Here is a 17,161-nt window from a genome sequence, read left to right as displayed (position 1 = left end):
CAATGCATGTATTAGCCTGTCTTTATGAGAGGAAGAATATGGAATTTCTAGTAAGTCTCTTCCCTTTGACTGTTCTGATAAAAATCATCACTTAACTACTGAAAGTTAACATATTCTGAGAAATTAAACTAAACTCAAGTGATCATATAGTGTTTAATATCAGAGTAGCTTCCTGAGTAAAGGAATTTTGGAAGAAGGTGGTTTGTAATTCATCTGTCAGTGCTGAATTCTGCTGATGATTCTGCTAGTAAACATCTAACTTTACTGATTGCCTGGTTCACGGCACATATGATATATATATGAAGTTCACTTCTCCAAGTTCACAACAGATGCTCTTTGAAATACTTGTAAAAGTCTTTCTTTTAAAACTGTTACCCAAAAGCAAAACTGAACTTAAAGAGGGTTTTAAGATGCCCAGGGCTCTTCTCATAAACACGTGCCAATAGCTGTTCACATGGGTGGAGACAGATGTGTATTGGCAAGGCTGAGACTAAACCTCTGAGATGGAGTGTTGGATATATGCTGAGAAAGATGTGTTTCATATACAAACGGTGTTTGTGTTTCTATAGTATGAAAACTTCTTTAATACAGACAATCTGTTCAATAGCGTTTAGTCAGGGTTTCAGAGAGCCTCAGCTTTGAACAGATATTAAACTGTGGGGTTTTTTTTCTCTGAAACTTTTCATCAGTTTGTAAATGTGTGAAAAAGGAAATGGTAGCAGTAACTGCTTTGCAGAGTCCAGGTTTACAATAGAAATGCCTTACTGATTTTGGTATGCTGTACTGCTGAAGGGCTTTAGCTTTGTTTTGCTGCATTGACTTATTTTGGGAGGGTCCTGAGCAAAGACTAAGTAAGCCATACAAGCAAAATCAGCTTTTCAGGAGGATTATGTCCATGCTTACTGCCTTTACCAATAATGTTTTAAAATAAGTAAAATTAAATACTGAAAACTGCAGTTCATTGTTTCTTTCACCACCATAACAAAGTTGGTAATAGTTAAACAGTGGGTATGTGCTACGACAGCACATGGCTGCAAACTTGTTAATGAAATTCAGTAGCTGTTAGTTCATAGAGCCCATTCAGGTATTTAGTTTTCAGAAGAAAATTACCTGTTAACTAAACTAAAATAATTTGCTACTCCTTTTGCATGTAAAATCTCTTACTAGTTTGAAATTGTTTAGATTCTTTGTTGTACCAAATGAACAATTGTGACAGGAAAAATAAACTCTTGAAGCTTAATTTTTGTAGTTTTTATGGTTGGGTGTTAAAAGTTTTCCTCTTAAACTCTTAAGTCTTTATCAGTTTATCTATGAATATACTTTTGTCTCTTTGATTCCCTTATTTTCTACTTTCTCCAAGCTCTCTGTAACTTATGTACAGTGATTAGCTATATTAACGGGTAGTTGATTTTACTTGTGCATTAAGCAAATGCAATTTACTAGTAGGACTTGAGAGCCCAGGGAAGCCTGGAGAACAAAGTCATTCAGTCTCTTTGAAAGTCAACAAATAGAAATTGTTTGTGCTGTGCAATAGAAGAATTTTAGAATGCATCGATTTCCATTTTGACCTTGCTGGCCAAATATAATTTTCTTTTATATATACCATTGTGAGAGAGTTTAAATACTACTTGTTATCAACATCCTTGTTTTTACGCAGCTAGTCTATTAAATAAATTGAGGCAAAATAAAATGCATCATTTACTGACACTAAATCTAAATGGAAAAAGTCTTTAAAGCAAATGTATAGAACTGGATGTTTTATGTGAGATTAACTTTCCTGTGGTTCATGTCACACACAGAGTTTGATACCTGTATTTCAGTTATCTTAATTTTATTGCAGTGGTATTTAAAATAAAGATATGTATTTAACATAGCATTGTCCAAATCTGCATTAAATTGTCATTCTTTATGGAAGGCTTTGCTACCAAGCAACTGCATGTATACTTCAGTTGGTAATTATTTAATGTTTGAGAGCTTTATGAACTGAGACTACTTATTTGTGTTGCTGAAGGAATGCAGTTTGGAATTACTGAGTGGGGGGTTTGGAATAGAATTGCAAGCCTTACTTGTCTGTTGTGCTCATTTGAAACGCTAAAAAGCAATATCTTCCACTGATTAAGATAAGGCTTGCAGTTGCTCTCAGCATTTTGAAAATCAGGACATTGCTAGTGCTGTTGGAAGTCAGATGTCTTCTTGGTGATAATCTTAGAAACTGTAAGTAGATGGTCCATGCCACTTCCTCAGTAGTAACCGCATCATTATAGTAACTCCTGCCTGTCCTTCTCAACTGGTGAATTAGCTAGTCTGCTGGGTGCTCCTGGGCATGTGAAGAGGAGCAAGAGAAGCTCCTGTTACTGCTGCTAGTAACAGGCATCTGAATCCATAGCTTACGTTTAAGAAAGATGCACCTCACTATAGTGGGAATAATTCCTGTGAATGTTTGGATTACTGTGAACGTTTAGCCAGTCCTCACCTGTACTTACTGTTGCTATTTGTAGTAACTTCCAGTGGCCTGGAAGAACTCTTTATTTTCACATGGCTTCAGTTAAGGCAATTCCATCCATTAGCATTCCTTTGAAAAACAAATATGGTGACTCCACTGCGGTAAGCCTGTTTCCAAACTAAAGATCTTCCTGTGTTTCTTTTCATTTCCCTTACCCCACTCAAATCTATAGTTGCGTTGTTTTATTATGGAGATGGTTTACCTTTAGAGAAGAGGGTTCTTTGGTATCTCCCAATAGTACGATAAATGAGCATAGATTGACTTAATATAGCATAATACTTTTCCACTGAAAGATGAAAAATCTAACTAGGACCTATTGCTTTTGTTATGCCTTTAGTTCTTGGCGAGGAAGAAATAAAACCAACCCACTAACCTCACGAAAAGGAAGAAAGATGTGTCTGTTTCCAGCTGGTTGGAAACAGTTGATAGCAACAGTCACAACAGATAGGTCTTTGCTTAGATTATTTAGACACTAGTGTAGTAACAGGTTAGGAGCTACTAATCTGTGTTTATCAGAGAGACCAGTCCATTGCGTTGATCTGAGGCTTTTCCTTTGAAAACCAAAGGAAAAAGCTGTCCTAGAATTTATAGCCAGGACTGACCCTGTCTCTGTGGCTTCCTGAGCTGTCCTTAATCCCTCTTTAGGATGCTCATTTTGTTTGCCTTAATTTTAAGCATTTACTGGTTCTTTGTCCTTAATCAAAGCAGGGTACTTAAGTAGCCATCTCTATCTGTCTGGCATCTTGAGTTCAAATTATTAGCTCTTTATTTTATGCACAAAGTTGTTTTTGAAGGCTTTCCCCCACACTTTCCATGTAGTGATATTAGTGCACAGTGAACTGTAGATGATGTGCAGCAGTAAAGATGGTAAGACAAACAAAACAAGAGAAACATAACAGGTCTCATGCTTTATTCATTCACATTTGTTTATGTTCATACCACCCAGGAACACCCAGAAAAAGGAAAACAGCTGTGCCTCAAAGGGAAGACAACAGCAAAAATACATCACTTCCTAAATAAGAGACTTCTGTAAGGTGCTAGCAGAATTTTTCATGCCATATTCTTGACAAAGTACCATTCTGTCTCTTCACACTTCATTTTGGCTCCTCTATCCAAAATTTGAGATACCATTTAATAAAACCACAGACTAATACTAGTATATTAATTTAATGTGTATTACTTATTTGTGTAGCAATAGTACCTTGCTGTGGGGCAGCGAAGCACTAGGCAGAGTACACTAAAACAAAATGAAAGGATAGGTTGTCTTCTAAAAAAAAAAAAGGCAAAAACCAAAACAACAACAAAACCCAAACAAACAAAACCCCAGCAAACCTGATGTTTCATGGCCTTACCTTTGTGCATAAACAATTTTTTTCTTGCCCTTTCACCCATCTTTTCCATTTTTGTCATGTATGTTAATTTCTGTTATTTTTATAATCTGATTTGTTCTAACTGTTCTCATTGAGACCATCAAATTATTGGGGAAAATGGAATTCTGAATCTGCATGGAGGGGAAATATGGAGCACGACCTAATATCCACTCTGGATCTGTACTTTGTCTGGTGCTTCAGTGCTGATGCTGAGGAAAGCAGACAGTGTTGGACCTATGAAATACAGAAGGCTGCCAGTTTTGTTAAGCTTAATTATGGTAAAAGATGGGGAACCACTGACCTTTAGAAGAGTTTGACTTAATGAGACCCTCATGCCTGGTGTCTGTTTTCAGCTGCTTTTAGCTGGACTAAAATTACTGTTTAGCAAGATTGGACTTTAGAAAGCTGCTTTTCTTACTTTTGCTTATGAATGATAGTACAAAATAAATAAGGTTTGGTACTAAATTTGTGTGTGACATTTAGCAAGGTTCAGGAAAGATTTTATTTGGGTATGTTCAGTAGAAGTATGTATTTTCCATTTGGTTTTGGGTTTTGACTGCTGCTTAAATGTTTTGGAGAAGACAATATAGTTTATGGCTGAAGCAGGTGAAACTGAGAATTGGGAACATCTTTGAGGTGTTACATTACTGTGTTCATTCACAAAGATAATCCTGCCCCAGAAATGTCTTTTCTCCTTGTTCTTTACAGACAGGATGTGTGTGTGAAATGCAGCCATAAGTATGGTTAAAAGTAATAGATTCAAGTTTGATCAGGTAGGATAGAGACTTTTTTCCATACAATTTCTATGGGTTTGAACTCATATTCAGCACCTTATTTAAAACCAGGTTATTCATAAAACAGTTGCTGCAGTGTTTTTTTTTTTTTTTTTTTTTCTTAAAATATTGAGCAAATATTGGCCTACATGGGAAAAATTCAAGGAAAAAAAATCATTTTCAGGTCTGTTAGGCTTGAGAAACGAACGTTTTTCAAGCTCTCAGTAACAATACAGTACAGATCTGCATACAGCAGTGTCAAAATGTAAATGTGATTCAGTTTGCCTCCCCCTTTCTTTGTCCTTAAATCTAATGATGCCAATTTTCAGTTATGGTCAAACTTTCTTGTTTGAAGATGGCACAGGTCTATCATAAGTGCCAATTTGTGCTAGAAAATTTAATTTTTATAGGCGATGAAATGTGAGCTGCATGGTAGGACAGTAAATGTAATGTAATATATAATAGGCTATTTAATTTGGTTTAACCATCTTAAAATCTATTTAAGTCCTCCTGAGACATCCCAGATCAGATCTAAAGGATATCTTTTCCATCAAGCTCTTAGTGATTTAAACTTATATTTCCTGTCCATTACACTTTTAAATTGATAATAGTATCAAAATTCAAATTCACAGGCATGTATAGAGACTTGCATTTTTTTTCTAATGGGACGAGTAATGAGCTTTGTAAGTATGAAAGACCTCAGACACCTTTTATTCACCATTGCGTGGTTTTACAGGTCTAATAGGAAAATACATTTTGTACTGAGGTTCATGGAAGTTGATTAAAACACTATTTCAAGGATGTAGTAGCCACTTTTAGCACCTTCTGTTCCTTTCCTGAAGCAACCAACTTTCTTTTTAGAGGCCAGGATAGAGAGGGATCACTGGGGTACGTGAAGATGCTTCACGATCACAGACAGGCATCGCAGCACTTGATTCTGTATGGCTTTGTGAGAGTATGTCCCTCCGGGTACTACAAGTTGGAAAACATTACTTGGTGGTATATAGCAAAGATTTATAGGATGGAGTGCTGCAGCCTTGAAATGGGGACGTGCTGCTGGCTTTGCAAGAGAGAGGATTGCTTCCGTCTTAGATCTCTTTGGTCGCAGGGTGGTAATATAGATCTTTGTATGATAACGGCAAGATCATCATTATTGCCTACGATACAAAGGTATATTAATGTAGTTTCTTGCACCTAATACAGTGCTGCCTGGATATAGAAGTTGCATTAGTTATTTTCACTGGTGGCTCATTATCCTTAGCTGGTGAACCAGTATAGCCAGTCCTTTTCTTCCTTCCCTGTTTCAGGCAGAACCTTGACTTGCAGCACCTTCTTATCATGCTTATTTTCTGTTGTATTTCATTTCAATCACGTCATTGTAAAAGTTCTTGCTCCTCTACCTGTGTGGTAACTTCATTCTCTATCAGTACTTTAAATGCTATGTCAACAGCAAACCAAAGCCTAGTATTTTTTTTTTTTACCAAGGTAGAAAAATGGAAATTCTAAATCAAGTAGACCCTTGAGGAACACCACTGCTAGTAATGTTTTCTCCTTCCCAATAATTTGCCATGGCATGGGATACTCATGTGCTACCATTAACCAGGAAATTTCATCAAAGAAAGATAAGCCAGTATAACATGATTTACATTTGGAAAGATCTGGGTTGTGTTTTTATTCTGCTTTCTATTTATATTCCAGTCATTGGTTACTATTGGTTGCTCTTTCCCCTTGGAACAGTTGTTCTAAGGTACTGAAGAGTGCTGAGTTCACACTAACAAGGCTTTTTTGAACACAGGTTCTACATTTCTTCTCCAACCCTAGGCTGCTATCCCAGAAAATGTCTTATTCATTGAGAATCCTTGTGCCTGAGCTTGCAATTTTGATATATAACCCATTTTTTCAGTATTCTGGGATGGAAATTTTTTAAGCAGCCTCATTTCATTTTAGTAATGTATGTGGTAATTTTCAGTACTTTGTCCTTGTTCCCATGAGGTATTCTGTCTCTGTCCTCATACACAGCATTATTCTTACAGGAAAAAATGATGCAGAAAGCTAATTTAATATTTGGTCTGTCCTCCTAACTTCTATTCCTTGTTGATACTAGTTCTTCATTTCTTGCTCTTTATTTCTTGTTGAGAAACCTTTCGTTTGTCTGTGAGTTCCCATTTTTCTGGCCTCCTGGCAGTTTTAATTTGACTTCTGTGGCCTGACCTCTAAGTGCCAGCTCTCATTGCTCATCAGACCCTTTTTCCATTCCTTGTAGGTTCTCTGCTTTCTCTTAATATCCTGCTTTGAGGTGCTTTCTCATGCAGGTAGGTCTATAGCCCCTTCCTGTCCCCTTTTTTCCTTTACTTGAATAGAAAGAGTGTTTGATTTGAAGTAAATCTATGACTTCCATACACTCAAATCCAATTTTATATGTGTTTCATATCTCTTTGGATGAAATTGTGGGTTATGGTCCAACAGGGAAAGGTGGGATTGCTCTTGAAATGTAAAGAAAACTCTTAGTTATTTTTGAGTTATGCAGCTGGTGTGAGGCCTGTATCCCCAGAAGGTTAAGGAAGTTTGAACTGCCTTTGGCAATTATTGTTTGTATAGGCTGCTTACTTCCAGATGTGTTTTTTTCTTCATGTAAAACTATGGGAATTAATTTTAAAAGCTGACATTTAAACCACCTGAATCAGAAATATTTTTTTTTTCTTTTTTTCCTCGTGCTAGGTATGTTTCTACAAATACAGTGTTTTGTAGAAAGACGATAATTTTGGAAAATTCCTGAAATTCTTTCAAGGTTTCACTCTCTTTTTAAAAAAAAATCTATGCTGATGTTTCTTTTCTCTTTGTGTTGGGACACAAACATATTTAGCAGTTTTTCTTTTGAAAACACACAAAAGTGTTCACTGTCTCTTTCTCCAAGTGGTTGGGAAGGTTATTACCATGAATGTTAAGGCTGCCTTTTGGAGCCCCAGTAATCACTTCTGAATCTTCCTGTTATCAAGGATGAAAAAGATGATTTAATTTCTCAAACACTGGCTATTTTAGAATACAGTCTGAAGTATTTATGTGTACATCAGTGTCGCTGAAAACCACCTTCAGAAGGCTATAGGCAGGGCTATAAGCCTGCGTTTAAGTTTCTGTGAGGTAAGGTAGTATGTGGATTTACAGTCTGTCAGCTGCTTTGTGTGTACTACACTGTGAACACATTTGTACCAGATGACCAAGCCACAGAATTGCCCAGCTATATGTGAAGGCAGTAATCTGTGCAGATGGACACGGCTGAAACACTGGGGTCCAAAGAATCAGATGGGAACTTCATGTGTGAACTCAGGTCTGAGTTAGAGGTTTAGCAAAGCTACTGAGGACTTTTGTTCTGGGTTCTGATGTCAAAACTGGGCTCAGTGCTCTCCCATGTTGATTTTTGATAGTACTAATCCTAGAGTCAATATAAATTTTAAATTATACATTTATGAATTTCATTTAAATGTAATGGGAATTCCTCAGTGTAGGATAATGGTGATGTATAATGCTTGTCTCTTTCTTACCCTTGGGTGTGGGGGGCAATCCCTGAATAAAAGTCCCTTCTCATTTTATTTGGGAATAGCTTTTATTTTTTTTTTCTTGGGTCTGCCTGAAATTTCCAAAGTCCACCTCTCGTATGTGTCTCAGTGCTTGATGAGGTGCTAGCAAAAGAGAGATCTGTAAGTCTTTCACTGTGTGTGTTAGCCAAGGCATCCTTCAGGATTTATGCTGCAACATTTTTAAAGCACAGATAATAGTATTTAGTAACTAAAAGCTTGAAAAATGTATTAATGGACTGTTTATATTTTGTGTTATTCCTCTTTATTGTTTTCCTTTGCTTTAATGAGACTGAAACCAATTTAGTGTATTAGTAAATGTCTGACCATGTTCTTCAAAATGATCTTTCAGTGCTATGGTGGGGAGTCTGGGGGTTATATCTTTAATCTGATGGCACTTGACGTTGTTTGGTTTACTGAACTTCATGGGTCGGTGGGTGTTTCTGTAACATATGGCACTGTATGTTGAAAGTGGGTGTTTACATCTGGTATGCATTGCAAGATTTAAGGTAGAGAGGATGAAGTTTTGGGCAAGTATGTGTTTTTTGGATGAAGGATAAAGTGAGAATACTTTTATTTCCTCTTAGATTTGAAACATATCATTCTAGCAATGCCTTTGAAACTCTGCCAGCTTTGCCAACCGTAACATTTATGGGATTTTGGACCTAAACTGAATTAGAAAACTGTTTTTAGTGGCAGAGAAAAAGGTTAGTGCATGAAAATAGCTAGGCCTATTATTGACTGCATGTGGTCAGTGGTTTGGCTGAATGTAGGTGGCTTTTTTCCTGTCACTGTTTTCAAGCATATGGCTTTGTTTGTCATGAATATAAAACGCTTTAAAAATGAGTTCTACTGCAGTTCTTTTGCACAATAGTTTTTTGCTATTTAGTAGTGATTACTTTGCTGTTGCCATTCATTTTCAATCTTGTAGTAAAAAAAAAAACAACCAACCACTTCTTAAATAAAGCTGGTGATTCCTGTTGACATCAAAACTAAGAGGTTTGAAGAATGTGGTCATCGGTGTATAGCAGCTGCTTCTGTCAGTACTATCTTGGATTCATATACTGTGTTGTTGATTCTTTATTATAGTTAATGCTGGGATTGTTTGCAGTGGGCAGAAACTCCTTTTAAATGTGCACACACATTTTGTTTAATTAGTAGTTTTGTGGAAATCTCTATTACTGAATTGTAACTCCTTTTTCCTTTTCATGTTTTCAGTCTTGAAAGTAACATTTATAGCAGTTTTTCCCTAGGTCACCTTGAGATTTGCCATTTCTTTTTCTGATTTTGAAGAAGGCACCTTGAAATTAACTTAGTACTTAGTTTTCTTCTTTGGGTGTAGTATACAAGGGGCTACCTAAGAGCTCCGGGAATAGTGAATTTTCTAGCTTCTGCTACAGAGAGAGCTTAAGGGCACAACAGGTTCTGTTCAGCTTTAACTTAAACAGTGTTACCCTATTTATATCTTTTTTAAAAAATCTGGGTGATAGTGTGCAGATTGTGGATTGTGTAGATTGTCTGGTGTTTTCAGTGTAGAAAATTCGAGTGAATCTTGTTTTAGCAGCTATCAGATGCAAGAGCTGGTTTCATTCAGCCAAGAGCAAAGTACATTTGGTTCTGCAAGATGCTGAGAACTGCAGTAAGAATTAGGGGCACCAAGTACTTCGAGTTGGTTTTACTGCTGTAAAGTATTTAAAAACAAAGCAAAACTGTTTAGAGTTTCCCCATGTTTGGAGAAAATAACTTATAGAATTATCCAATTTTTAGAGTATCTAACTAAATAAACAATGAGATAACCTGTAGAGCTGCTTAATATGTTCGTCAGTCAGTCCTTAGAGAAGTGCATCCTGGTCCCACAGGCCAGACACAAGGAAAATCACTCTGATGCACAAGTAAGGCTCCTTATGTGATCACGTCCTGCAGACTTCCAAGAACTTCATTTGTTACCTACATAAAAAAATTACACAATGCTATTTAAAACATAAAATGGACTTTAAAAATTCCTAAAATGTGAAAAAAAAAAACCCCAAAACTCTAGAAGCTGCAATTATTGCAACTATAGGTTAGAACTTACTGTAATATCTTCCTACAATGTAACATAACAATATAATTTACAGGTTAAGAGACTACTTTTCTAATTTAAACTAGAATTGTATTATGAAGACAGAGCTGTTGTAACTAAGCATGCTTGATGAAAGATTCACTAAGCAAGAAGTGCTTTGCATGTATCTGTAAGTCTCACTGCAAGAGAATCTTAAGGTGGATATAAGCATTGCATCCTCAAATGTTTAACAAAAATAAAAAATTAATTTTAATTTGAATGAGTGTGGTGTCATGCAGAAAGAACACCCTCAATAACAGCAAGCTCTTTAATGTATTATGGTTTGGGGTTTATATCTTTTTTCTAGTTCTGATTTAGGACCAGGAAAGTGCTTGATATTTTTGACAGTAGTAATTGTCGCAATTCAGGAATGCTTTATCTTGAGAGATCTCCTATTTAAACTTACTGCCTAACTGATAACTGTTCCTCATCAAAAAGATTTTAAATAGGAAGATGATGGCGATTATTAGTATCAGTTCTGAACACTGATTGATAGAACAGTATCTTAAGATGATAACAGCACAGCTAACTGACCTTTGCTTTTGATTTATGTGAGGAGGGTTTTTTTTTTGTGGTCTTGTTTGTTAATAAAGTTACATTAATAAATCTCAATGACTCCTCTTTGGATTGTAGAGGTTGGAGACCTGAGGGAGCTGCAAACACTGGACATTTCAACCAATCGTTTGATAACGTTACCTGAAAGGCTGCATATGTGCCTTTCGCTGCAGTACTTGACTGCAGACCGAAACCACCTGTGGTATGTTCCCCGCCACCTGTGCCAGCTACCAAGCCTCAATGAGCTCTCCATGGCTGGAAACCGCCTCGCATTTTTGCCACTTGGTGAGTCACCACTGTCATTGGGCTAGGGGGTGGGTCAGAGAAGAGACAGCAAAACAAACTTTCTGTCTTGGAAATAAAAAAGCAAAAGGCACCAAGTGATTTTCTTTGGTGGTCCCTATGAACTCTGTTAATGGAGTTGTCACAGTGATCATATTCTTGAAAATATGTTACTAAAAAAAAAAAAAGGCAGGTTGAAGTTTCATGTCTGTTTTAAAGCAATAGGTCAGCTATCAGATTTGCTTTATTTTTAGCTAACTGAGGGGGAAAAAAAGTTTAAATGATATTGTGTTTAAATATAGTACTATGTAATCTGAGTTCCACCACTTTGGGTAGTGATCTGTTTCTGTTTCCTGGATCTGATGATTTAACTAAGATTTTTCAGCTAAGGTTTAAAACTTTCCGTGGAATCCCAGTAACTCCACATAAATTGTTTTTCATCATTAGGAATGTCAGTACTGCATAATCTAGCGAAGGTTTAGTTTGTGCTGTGTGTAGGCATCCATCAAAACTTCCATGGTAGTAGCACAAGAAGAAATTTAGCTGCCTTTCTTGCAACCCTTTCAAAGTTTGGAAGTGTTGAAGCAGGTCTTCGAGAGTAGGAGGTGCAGTCAGCATGTGCTGGTTTGTTGTGGGGAGTAGCTGTGTTGTCAGTAAGTGTGGATGGTATATTCTGTGAAAAGCAAGTCCTCTTCTCTGTGTTCGTTACTTTTTAGTCCTGCCACAGGCTAATCTCCATTGAAATATAGACACACATGCAGATCTGTCATATCATTTGAATAGCCATTAATAGTTTTTCTAGAATACAATCAGAGTTTGGTGTTAATTAGGTACAGATGAAGGTATGATAATCACTTTGAAAAGAAGCTGAAAATTGAGGTGGCTAAAAATGAGATAATTCTTAAAGTAATTACAGTGTATAGTTTTAACTTAATTTTTTCAGTACTAGCAATTTAGTCTTTAAAGAAGTTTATGATCTTTCTGATTTTCTTAGCACCTTAGTTTATATTACTACAAAGTATATGCAAATAATGTCTCCAGACATAGGGGTTTAGTTACATCTGTCATTATATAAATGAGAAAATGAGTTCCTGGACACATCATCCAGATTACACAGTGCTACCTAAACCAAGCAAAGTAACTTCCCCTATTTTGGCAAGTATTTGTAACTCCATAAGACAGGAAGTTGAATCTTTTTAATTTTGTAAAAGTACAATGCTGTTCAGTGAGATGAGATGTGAAATTAAAGGATAAAAGTTTTTGCTACTCTTATGTTAGTAGCTTATCTATGAGTGAGCTATGACCTGGATGAGCCATAGATCTCCTGAAATGTTTTAAGTTCAAAAGGAGGAAATAAATCTCTAATATAATGACACACCTTCTTTTTTTTCTTTATTTTTAGACTCAGATTCAAAACATTCAAAAGGAACTTTTAAAATAACGGGAAACATCAAAGACTGTCAATTGACCTTGTTCAGTAGTTCTTAATAGTGACTCACTGGTGAACATTTGGAGATAATTTGCTATCTGTGGATATGAAACTGAATCATAAATCCTTGAGTTCAGAGGAGAAGCAGCACAGTATAAATGTAAATGTTTAATCCTTCCTCTGAAGAATCGGAAGACTTCAGATTGGTCAAGATGTGATAAAGTAAAGTAGGAGAGAGTTAGTGCATTGAAAAGTAAAAAGGTTAAATCTATCTCTATTGTATAGGAAAATGTTTTTCTTGAGTATTACTGTAGTTAAGGCATAATTGTAGCATTATTTCTGCTAGCTGCACACATTTGCTAATGTTTTGTGTGTGTATGTGTATTTTTACATTCAACTTAATTTTACCAGTTAATGACTGTGTAAGGATGTTAAATAACAGTGAAAGATACTGTAGAAATATCTACAATTGATATTCAAGCAAGAATTGTCAAACAATTTTTTTCAATTAGGGAGTTGAGTTGAAAAGCAGGCATTTTATTCATCTCCTGACAGAATGTGGTTTTTTTCTCTTTTTATTAGACATGTCCATGCTAGAAGAAACGTATTTGGAACCTAATGCTTTTTAAAGTGTGATTTACTGTATTTCATATGGTGGTTGACATCTACTATGTGAAGGAATCCATTCTTCCTCATCTAAGTATGTCCCTTGTAGCTGCCAGTAGATCCTCTTGTTAAGTGTAATGGAAATCTGCATTTTCCTGTTCCTAGATTGATAGGTGTCAGATTTGTTCCAGCAGTAGCACAGCACTGCTGGATACATACTATAGTTTTCTGTCTTATATGTTCTTTTAAGTTTGTGGGCACATGCGTCTTAAAAGTATGTGTAACACTATTAATAAATTTTACAAAATACAATAAAATACCGAATTCCACTCCCTGACTTTCAGAATTGGTACATAAACAAGCAGATGGGTAAACAATTATGTCATTTGTTCTGCAGAACATAGTTAATTCTTGGATATGCCAGTATTTTTTAGAAGTTACTATTTTTCAGCTGTTGAATATTCCAGTGTATATTCAAAGAAGCAAGACTGTGTGGATCTGACCCTTGGACCTTCCTAATAAATGTATTTAAAAAAAACCAAAACAAAACAAAGCAAAGAAAAAAAACTAAAACAAAACAAAAAAAAAAAACCAAACACAAAACCCCAACCAAAAAAACAACCAAATTGTATGTGTAAGTTGAACAGGAAACTGCATCCTGGACAGTCCTGTTATTGTTAGGGTAACTTCCATGCTGCCCTAAAAATGGTCTTAGGAATTCTGTTCGTGAATGGCAGATGGAACTACTGATCATTTCATATCAATCTACTTAGAATATAAATTATCCATTTTTAGAAATTTATCTTTAAAGTTTTACCATTAGCAAATGCTCCTGTGCCTGAAAACAAATTCCACTGCAGGCAGAAATTTGAATCTGATGACATTGCAAAAATGATTTACATAATAAAGTACAAATATAATTAAAATAGGGCATAAATTCTCAAGTGTACTGGCAGTACAGGGAATGTTATGGCAGCAAATATTCAGCGTTATATCACTTTATTGAGGGTTTATGTGCACTTTTTGTTTTGAAAATGGGTCTAGTAATTATCAGTTCACAGTAAACAAAAGTCTTATTCTACCTCAGTATATGCTTTTGTGTCCTTGCCCTCACAGTATGGTTAAAAGAGCATCAGTGCAGACACACAAGAGCTTTTGTTCCATCTTCAGCCATGTGGAATGCATATGCCAGGGCCCTGAGGTTAAAAAAAAAAAAAAAAAAAAAAAAAAAAAAAAAAGAGAGAGAAAAAGAAAAAAAGTAGAATTGGGGTTTGTTCAGGACTCATGGCATTTGGTCATTTCTGGGAGAAAGGTCTTTGATCTGGGAGCCTGGAAGGAGGAAAGTGGAAATGTTTTAGACACAGTACAGTGCTTGCAAAAGCCACATGAAAACCTTCTTTGTAGCTTTAGCCTTTTCATAGATGGACAGCTTCCTTATTTTACAAAGTTCTTCAGAAGCATGTTTTTAGAGAACTTTTAACAATATTTGTTGACTGATATAAGACATAAAAATTAATGTGGATGGGATACAAAGAGCTTTTTAAAGTGATGATTTATTTAAATTTAAACTTTATGGATAGCGTTTGAAATTGGGAGAAAAAAAAATCTTTTGGGGACTGGAAGATGCTTGGTTGTTTAATGCAAAGAAACTATATCAAAGGAACATTTATAGTTCCAGGCTATTTGGCTTTGGGAATTGAAATTTTCCTACTGAGATATTTTGTCTAACATCCAAAAATTTGCTTTAATTACCTAGGAAATGCAGTCAACTCAGAACTTAGAATCTAAACATAGCATAAGATAAAGACAGAGGGAAGGAAGAGATGAGATGCAGCCTAACTCCCCCCTCAATGCATATGAAAAGAACAGCTTTAGGGCTTTTTTTGACTTGCCTGATTTTCAGCCCATTTGCATACATCTGTGTAGAAATGAGCGAGATGAGCCTCTTTTAAAAATTTTCTTCCATTCTCTAAATTAATAAGTTAAACAGTAGCACATTCAAGCTACCCCAGCAACCCATAGTTTTCTGCTCTTAGTATAACTGGCTTCTGCAACATGAGGCGATATTCTTGAAGCATTAGGTGTGCCATGCACATGCTATCTGCTTTAAACTTTATTGGATGATTCTTTTCCAGTCTTACAATACTTTATGGTGTTATAGTGCCTCAGTATCTCAATACTTTTATTCATTGTAGGATAACAATGTTTTTGTTTCATCTAAAAATATCCCAGAACTTTACTAAACTATTTTCAGCCCTGCAATAGTGAGCCAAAATAAATCATCTTTTTGAGGTGTTAGCTCATAATGATGCACAGCAGCATCTCACAGCAGTGCCCATCAGTCAGCAGAGATATTTGTACTTGCTTCTTGGGGCAGGACAGTTGATGGGTGCAGCAGATAGCTCTGTAAACTAGAATGCTTTGGGACAGGGTCAAAGCAGCATGTGATGGTTGAACGTGTCCCCTGATGTCCAGTGAGTCAGGCTTGAACAAAGGCCAGATTATGGTCCTGAAACCTCCATAGGCTGTTGCATGGCAAGGGTCTGTGTTAAAATGAAAAAAAGCAAAACTCAGGTTTTTCTATGTTAACATTTTTATTTTAGAAAAGGAATCTATTCATTTTTCTGTTGGTATCATCATTTGTTCTTTATATCAAAGATTTGATAATGTGACACCCTGTGAAGCTCCTCCTCAGTGTGAGCTTTTAAGGTTTCTGGTGCTTACAGCTGCCATTCAAGTGGGTGACAGCTGAAGACATTCAGTATATTTTAAGATGGCCAAATGTTTGGGGGGAATATCACTCAAAATACCGTTTGCTTTATCTGCACTAAGTGGTGTCCAGAACTCTTGTGTACAATAAAACTATTTATAATTTTTTAAAAAAGGATTGTATTACTTCTTGTCATAGTAGGGAATTAGGGAATGGTGAGAGATCATTATTCCAATAGAATTTCTGAATAGAAATATCATGGAAATAATTTTAATTTTTATTCTGTTCTTGGCCACCATTGCAAAAGGGACAGAAGCTATGCTAATTTCTCTGGTTATCTTTATCTTTATGCCAACCAAGGTAATTGACAGTTGGTAAAGATGGGAAGTCAGAATCGGTCGATATTAGTGTCATCTTGCAATGTGGCTGATTCAGCCAAATGCCTGTTTATCTTGCTTAGTTTGTATAACACTCATAAAAGTTTAAGAAGTTGGGAGACATACAGATTATTTTTTTAAATTTAGTTTTTCATAGTGCAGTTTGTCTGGATTACATCTATCCCCGCTCAGGCAGAGAGGCTTTCAAGCATTGTTTGCTTGGTTTGTGCGTTGTATTAAATGCATATGTCTTTTCCTAACCCAGTATCTTGAGCAGCATAGGATGAAATGGGCTGCCCAGATGATCCTGCATGTCAGCTTCCCTGCCAGTTTGAAACTTTTTTTATAGTTCACTGTTTGGTTTGTCTTTTTAAATGTCTCACATTAGCATGCTTTTCACTTCTTTTGATAGCAGTTTTACCACTGACTAGATCTTGCTGATAAGCAAAATTCTTGTTTTAAAGAATTCTTCCTAGAAACCTAAATTCTCCCTTTTAATTCTGCTCCATTTTCCCACTTTAATTTTCTAAACAGAATGAAATTACTCCATACCTATATGCTCCTGTCTAAGATACATTAATATATTTCTAGTCTGTAAAGGTATCGCTTAAACATGCTGTACTTGCTTCTTTGACTGCCAGCCATGAATATTTTAACAGAAATAATTCAAGAAGCACACCTTCAGATGTGGCTACAAGCAGATGATCAATACGATTTTTTGTATAATACTCTGCAGTTTAATGCTTGTATATTTTCTTGTGTTCTGTGATTTACCACACAGCACAGACTTGTTTCTGAATGATTACTGGTTGTATTTGGTTGTGGCTAATGTAATCAAACAATTACTTGGGGAAAGAGTGGGAAAGACCACATTCTTCTTTGT

At 35.9% G+C, this 17,161-nt stretch overlaps 1 protein-coding gene across 1 annotated transcript in view; it reads left to right on the top strand.

Annotated features, from left to right (window-relative positions):
- LRRC28 (leucine rich repeat containing 28) overlaps nt 1–17,161 on the top strand; it is a 51,988-nt gene that overhangs the window by 19,826 nt on the left and 15,001 nt on the right. The window contains exon 5 of the mRNA XM_026856063.1: nt 10,953–11,159. Within this exon, the coding sequence (XP_026711864.1) occupies nt 10,953–11,159 (207 nt within the window). The remainder of the gene's footprint in view (nt 1–10,952; nt 11,160–17,161) is intronic.

The sequence above is a fragment of the Athene cunicularia genome (assembly GCF_003259725.1).
Source record: "Athene cunicularia isolate RWA chromosome 10 unlocalized genomic scaffold, athCun1 chr10_part1, whole genome shotgun sequence".
Lineage (NCBI taxonomy): Eukaryota > Metazoa > Chordata > Aves > Strigiformes > Strigidae > Athene > Athene cunicularia.
This window is presented reverse-complemented; position numbering and strand designations above follow the sequence as displayed.